Genomic DNA, 6,725 nt, shown 5'->3' with positions numbered 1-6,725 from the left:
ACCTCCAGCAGAACCAGGCTCAGTGTGAGCGGCCATCTGCCGAGGCTGACTGGGGTTCAAGGAGACAGACTTTTCACTCAAACAGATTTAATCTGGTGAATAAAAATTTGTTGATGAGGGACATTGGGGTCATTTTATATACAATGGATGAAGAACTACTAAAATCATGCACAGTTTACACATATATACATCAGTTAATTACATGGGCATAACCTACTGAGCCTACTTGAAGGTGGGAGGCACAATCTGAAGCCGTTCTATAGGACTGATACCCGCTAATAACAGCTGTTTAATGGGCTGAACATGAGTCTATAAAATAGATGTAAAAGTCATAACAAACACTGTAATATTAAGTGTGATGTTGACCAGTTTGTTTGCAAGCAGAACGACTAAAGCTGAACAACTAAGGTTTGTTTGAAAGGGATAAAAGAGGAAGCCTCTTTTTTGCACCAACATAATTATAAATATTGTAAATTGAAGAAATACAAGAATTAAAGGGGTAGGAGCACATAAGTTTTACTTCTTCCTAGTCCTTAAGGAGGTATATTAACTCAGGAAAGAAGGGTAGCCTACCTTGTTTGTTGTTTTTCTCTTGCATGTTCAAAATAAAGAATAAAAAAAAAAGCTGCATTAGACTGTATCAAAGGACTGGTGGAACGATAGATTTGGGGTTGAGCATACCAGATACAGAGTTATATCACCACATTGAACAGGATCTGAAACACAGACCAAACACATGTTAAAGCTATAGAGGACAATCTTTTATTTCAGAGTGGATCATCAAAATAAGTGGTCCTCCATATTGTCAATCATTCTGGTGATATGTTTATGTAAGGCCGTCCTACGTGTTCACCTCGTTAGCTATCTTTTTCACCACATGCGCATTTTCAGCCACATATCTGTGGTGAGCTACGGTTTCATCCAATCATTGAAGCTCACCTTTCTCACTGCGGTTCTTTGAAAATGGCTGAGGGTCTTAAGAGAAAGTGTCTACAAAGTGTATGAGAAGGAAAGAAAGGCCTCAGAAGAGGCAGATACTGCATATCCCGGGACGATTTACCTGGAGAGCTCTTCTCGCAAAGCATTATGGGATTTGCTCTCATTGCGGCCCGCTGTCGCCATAGGGCGACTAATAACAAAGATGGCACATGCACTGTGTGGTGGAGGAGGAGTCATGGGACCAATGGAGCAAAAAGCAGTGATCATCTGTCCAAACGGTCAGTTAACTGAGTTTGCTATACCTAAAATCCACTATATAGTCCCCGCTGTATGTGGACACAGTAAGCTTGTATGGGCTATAAGAACAGCACATTTTAAACAGGGTGTGCACGAGGAAAAATTGGCTTTTTTTTCAAATTGGAGAGTCTTTTAAAAAGTCCTCCACAATACCTTTAATAGCTATAAAGCACAGAGATGTAGCGGTCTTATTTGGGCTTTGTTTTGCAGCCCCTGTGATCTGAGCAACTGGCTGTTAGTCAATCATGAGCTTCACTGTTGTATAAAAGAGTGAAGTGTGATGCAATTTTTCTGTTGATTGAAGCATATCAATTGACAGAAATGTCATTGCCATCTTGAAGCAAACATACAATTTAATGATCCCCTAAGCATCTGCAAACATAAAGGAGAATGAGTTATGCTTTATAGCCTGTTTATTCTCACCTGAAACAAATAGAATTGTCAAAACATAAATATGCAGTAGGTGTTTTTATTAATGACAGAGGAAAAACATAGATCCTGTCAAAATATCTCTGGTTCATGGTTGAGATCACATGTGACTGATGGCAGGTGGCTAGAAGGTGGGCTTCTTTCCCATTGAGCAAACTCCACATCCGAACCCTTCATCTGTCTCTGTGGCAGGCAGGACTGCGATGTAGTGCCAGAGCTATTCCTGGCTCTCCTGTCACACATACTACAAATATGCAAAGTCACACAAACACACACAAATACACCTGTCTCTGGTCATTTCCTCTCATGTCTTCATGAGCTGGGTACACTAACAATGTCAGGCAGTTGCTGTAGCATGCACCAGCTGTCCCAAGGAGACGGCTTCAGGGCAATCAAAGATAAAATCAGGTTCCTGACTGATGTTACACCGGAGCTACACCAGGAGGATTTTAATGAAGGTATCTGCAGCTCCACAGACCAAATAAGGATGAAACACTCTGAGCTGGTGCATCATCTATTTTACAGGCACATCTTCTAACTGTGATACCCACAGGATGTGCAACCACCAAAAAATCAAACCCTTTCCTTAGCAGTGACTAAGCACTTCATTAAAACACTCCTTCAATCCACCTCCGCTTGGTTTAATTAAACATATAGAACCTTAGTGTCACTGTTTCCCCCAGCTTCTATTAGAAAACCAAAAAAAAAAAAAAAAACTTTTTCTGTAGAAATGTTGAAGCTGCACTTAATTCTGCCTTAAATTGTGGGGGGAAATGAAACCCAGCATATCCTCTGGAGTTTAAAGATCAAAATCTTTATTTCTTTTTTTTGATCAAGATCAAAATCTTGATCAAAATAAAGAAATAAAGAGTGAACAGTACGAACATTTTATTTCTATCAACTGGGTTCCAAAAAGTATGAATTTCCCACTTCAATTTAAACTAAAAAGTACCGAAAAACCTTTTTTTTTTTAAAAAACTTCATCCATTCACCCATCCCTCCATCCATCCATCCATCCATTACCCTTGATATTGCAGTATCTCATGAAATTGAGAAAAAACAAGAAACAAAAAATCAGCTCTCACAGCTTCTATTCAACAAATAAATTTCCACTTGTTAATTGACTGAAACAATATTTTAGGCTGATATGGGCTATTAGTTATCATTATCGAAGCTTGGTGTCAATGGTGAAAAGTTATTATTCAGTCATATTCATTGATTGCAACCTAATAAATGATCAATAAGTCTTTTGTTATATTTTGTTATAAATATGAAGTGAAATTGGAAAGTTTCGTAATAAACAGCTTTTATGGGGCTGAATAACCCTATACTCAAGGGATCTTGATCAGCAGTTCTCTGGATCACTGAAACATATTAAGAGTTTTTTTTTTCTTCTGGTACTGAAAACAACATGGCTTGGGAGAGCACTATTTTTTGTTTGACCTAATAAATCTTGTTGAATCACTTTATTGATGATAAAAAAAAAAAAAAAAAAAACTTTCCTCTGTTTCTCAAGCAAGACATTTTCTTGCTTACCAAGAAGCCCAAATATAGAAAATTTGGCTGGTCATCTGCTGTCTGTTACAATCAGACTCAGTATATTTCTATATTTAAGATTTATTTATGTTATTCGGGTTAATTGTTTAGATTTACTGAAGTAAATGATAATTATTTTTTTTAATATGGCCAGATACTGAACAGAATAATCTAACCAGAAAAGCCTCTGCCAATCTGCACATTTTGCCCCATATTGAGACATAGCTAAAACCTGAACATGATCTGGATCATTACTAAATTCTAATGAATTGTTCCTTGGCATGAAGCAAAATCATAAAACATCATAAAATCTGATAAGTACTTTTCAAGAAGTCCTGCTTACAAACAAGCACTGTACTTTGTTCTTTGATCAGCAGATTGAGACTTCAAGCAAGGCATGAATCTCTTTTCTTGTGTCTTTTTGTATTTCTTTCTTCAGTACAACGCTTCCAGACTTTCTATCCTATACTGAAGCTATCAATAGTAACTGCTGTCATCCTCTGGTTTAGGGGGAGATGCTTGTTCCAAGAAAATATCCCTATCTTACAATGTTAAAGAATTCTTAAAAAAAAATCCTGTATCTAGATTATGATCTGGATCATCACTAACATTTAATGGATTGTCTCTTGGCTTGAGGTGCACTTCTGGTAACATTTTCATTGAAATCTGTTCATAAACTTTCAAGAAATCCTGCTAACAAACCAACAAACACATCAAACATAATCTCCTCGGTAGAGGTAATTATGGCTAACTTAAGATCTTTATATACTACCTCATAACTGTATTGCGTTCACATAACACAAAATCACCATTAACATTTAGGAGCCAACTTTACCATCTTCACTGGAGTTTATTCACTTAATACTGACCTAGTAATTATTCTGTCTTTGTGTCTCAGCCGACCACTCAGAGAGACCTAAACACTGAGAAACCACTGGGGAGCTTGATCAACTATTAGAAATAGCTGCAGCTTCAGACTTGCAGAGCTTGGTCCAAAGTGATGCTGCATTTAGACACCAGAGATGGTGTTTTTTTCCAAGTACAGTACTAGAGCTATTTGATTCATCCATTTTGAAGGATTATACTATTTTTATTGCTTTTTAATGAAAATCTTTTGAAAATGAGGGCTGAGGGATGGAACTAAATGTGACCCTGCCTATGAAAACCCAGCTAAAGTCATTTTTTGGTGAATCTCAACTTAATGTATAAAACCATTCTACACAATGTTAAGAATGGTTTTATACATTAAGTTGAGATTCACCAAAAAATGACTTTAGCTGGGTTTTCATAGGCAGGGTCACAAATGTGAGTAACTCCCTGCAATTTACAATTGTTGGTACAAGAATCTTATCTTTTCAACTCTACCCTCTAACAGTTATTTTCCACAGCATTCACTCTCTTTGTGTTTGTGTTAAGATAAATGTATATCTATCACCAGTGGCGGCTGGTGGAGTTTTCTTCAGGGGGGGCTATAACTTCAAAATATACCAAAACCCAATGAAATGTAAATGAAGGTATCAAACCAGTATATTTACATTAATGCAACAACAAAACTGCTTCAACACATTCATACCTGTCATGCTGTGTCAGATCCTGACATTTGAAAGAAGAGCTAGGAAAGCAGAATAAAGCATTAGCCTTGCTGCATGCAGTTAGCCAAGCCTTGTAGCTAAATAATTATATAAACCTGTTAGGTACCCACACTTTATAAAAGATAAATGTTATGTCAGCTGTGGCGCGAGGTGGTGTGCAAACAGATATGCTTTCAGCTCTGGGCACAGGAGAGCTGCGCCCCAGGATGGTCCTATCTGTTGCATTGCAGAGGAGCTACTGCGCATGTACAACTTTTAGTCTATGGGTAACTCATCATTAAAGATTAAATGTTTAGCTTGCACGTCTACAAAATATACAAATATATTTCTAAATACTATAATTTTAAAACTTAATTTATTTTTTTATTTATTTCTTAATCAAGGTTATTGGGTAAGTGGGACGGCGCCCTCTGTTGGTCAGCGTTACACTGTCTATCACTCAAACTTTAGAAAAACTAAGTTGGAAAGAAAGAGGAAAAGTACAACATTTTAAAAATTTGGATTCCTGCCCTTACTGCAGGATCTTTGGTCTCCGAGTATTCACCAAAAAATAACGCATAAAGCCTTGGATAGAGCTGACATGTTGTAAACATAGAGACTGAGTGCATGTGCTCTTCTCTTCACAGTGTCTGCCCCTCCGTGGTCATGGGTTCGTCCTGGACAAGTACCAGTGTCAGTGTAAGAGAGGATTCTACCACCCCAACAGAGTGGCAGTCAATGGTTTCACAAGTAAGTTGTGATAAATATAACTATCAATAAAATAAATATTTTGCACATAAAGATTTTTTTCTATTTTAATGGAGGCAACCAGATGGATTTGATATATTACATTGCATTTTTAGAGAGATTAGTGATAACCTATAACAGCTACAACATCTTTGGTAGTACAAAGTATGTGCCACTACTCAAATGTTACCTCTACATTACTTTGGTAATTTTTCGGTTAAGATAATTTAGTGTTAATTTAGTTTAGAGGCCAATTTTGGCATACTCCCCTTTCTCGTAAAAATGTATATCATCACAAGATTCTGTATAAAAGTATACATTTTCTAGTCTCCTTGCTAAGTGGTTATTTGTCATATGTGTGAAACAATGTTTCATAACATTTAAACAAAGACCGTCATGTTTTGAGAGTTGCATGCAGGACCAGAATGCAGAAGGGACAATTGAAGCAGTGTTACAAGCATTAAATGAGCACTTTTAATGATAAGCTATGCTACAAGATTCTTGAGGGAAAGGACATAACGCTTAGAGAGAAGTCCAGCAAGTGTACCATAAGGATCCAGAGGAGAAACAATGAGAACAGGAAGGCTTATATACTGAACCAGTGAAGGGAGAAAGACAAAATAACCTAATTAGAGGCAATGTGGATCAGCTGAGGCAAAGTCAAGGAAAGCCACTCAGGTGAGATGTGGAGCATCTGCTAGAATAACCTCCTGAATTTTCTTTCCCTAGAGCAGGCATCCCCAGCCTTGGTCCTCGAGACCCGCTGTCCTGCAGGTTTTAGAGGTGTCACTGCTTTAGCACAGCTGATTAGAAGTTTAATCGCTAATGGACAGGAACTTAAAGGTTATATTGATGTGCTGGAAGAAAAACTGGAAATTGTTTGTGTTCAGGAAACATGGTTAAAAACATCATTAGATTTTGTGATTAAAGGATATGATAGTGTAAGAAGAGATCGAGCAGAGGGAAGTGGAGGAGGATGTGCAATATTTATCAAAAAAGGAATACAATATCAGATATTGGGGAAAGGGAAAGAACTAGAATATGTAGTAATTGAGATATGGGAAAAAGAAGGTAAATTAAAAATAATAAATTTTTATAATCCATGTAAAACATTATCGATTGAAATAATGGAGGAGTTAACTGAATATTTGGAAGGGAAGGTAATTTGGTGTGGAGATTTTAATGCAAATAGTACAGTGTGGGGTA

The 6,725-nt window shown here is 37.1% G+C and overlaps 1 protein-coding gene across 2 annotated transcripts in view; it reads left to right on the top strand.

Annotated features, from left to right (window-relative positions):
• Nucleotides 1–6,725, top strand: part of gpr158 (G protein-coupled receptor 158) — a 104,225-nt gene that overhangs the window by 47,807 nt on the left and 49,693 nt on the right. For both annotated transcript variants that reach the window (XM_015370141.1, XM_015370140.1), the window contains exon 3: nt 5,420–5,522. In XM_015370141.1, the coding sequence (XP_015225627.1) occupies nt 5,420–5,522 (103 nt within the window). The remainder of the gene's footprint in view (nt 1–5,419; nt 5,523–6,725) is intronic.

Source organism: Cyprinodon variegatus, unplaced genomic scaffold (assembly GCF_000732505.1).
Source record: "Cyprinodon variegatus isolate N-32 unplaced genomic scaffold, C_variegatus-1.0 Scaffold42, whole genome shotgun sequence".
Lineage (NCBI taxonomy): Eukaryota > Metazoa > Chordata > Actinopteri > Cyprinodontiformes > Cyprinodontidae > Cyprinodon > Cyprinodon variegatus.
This window is presented reverse-complemented; position numbering and strand designations above follow the sequence as displayed.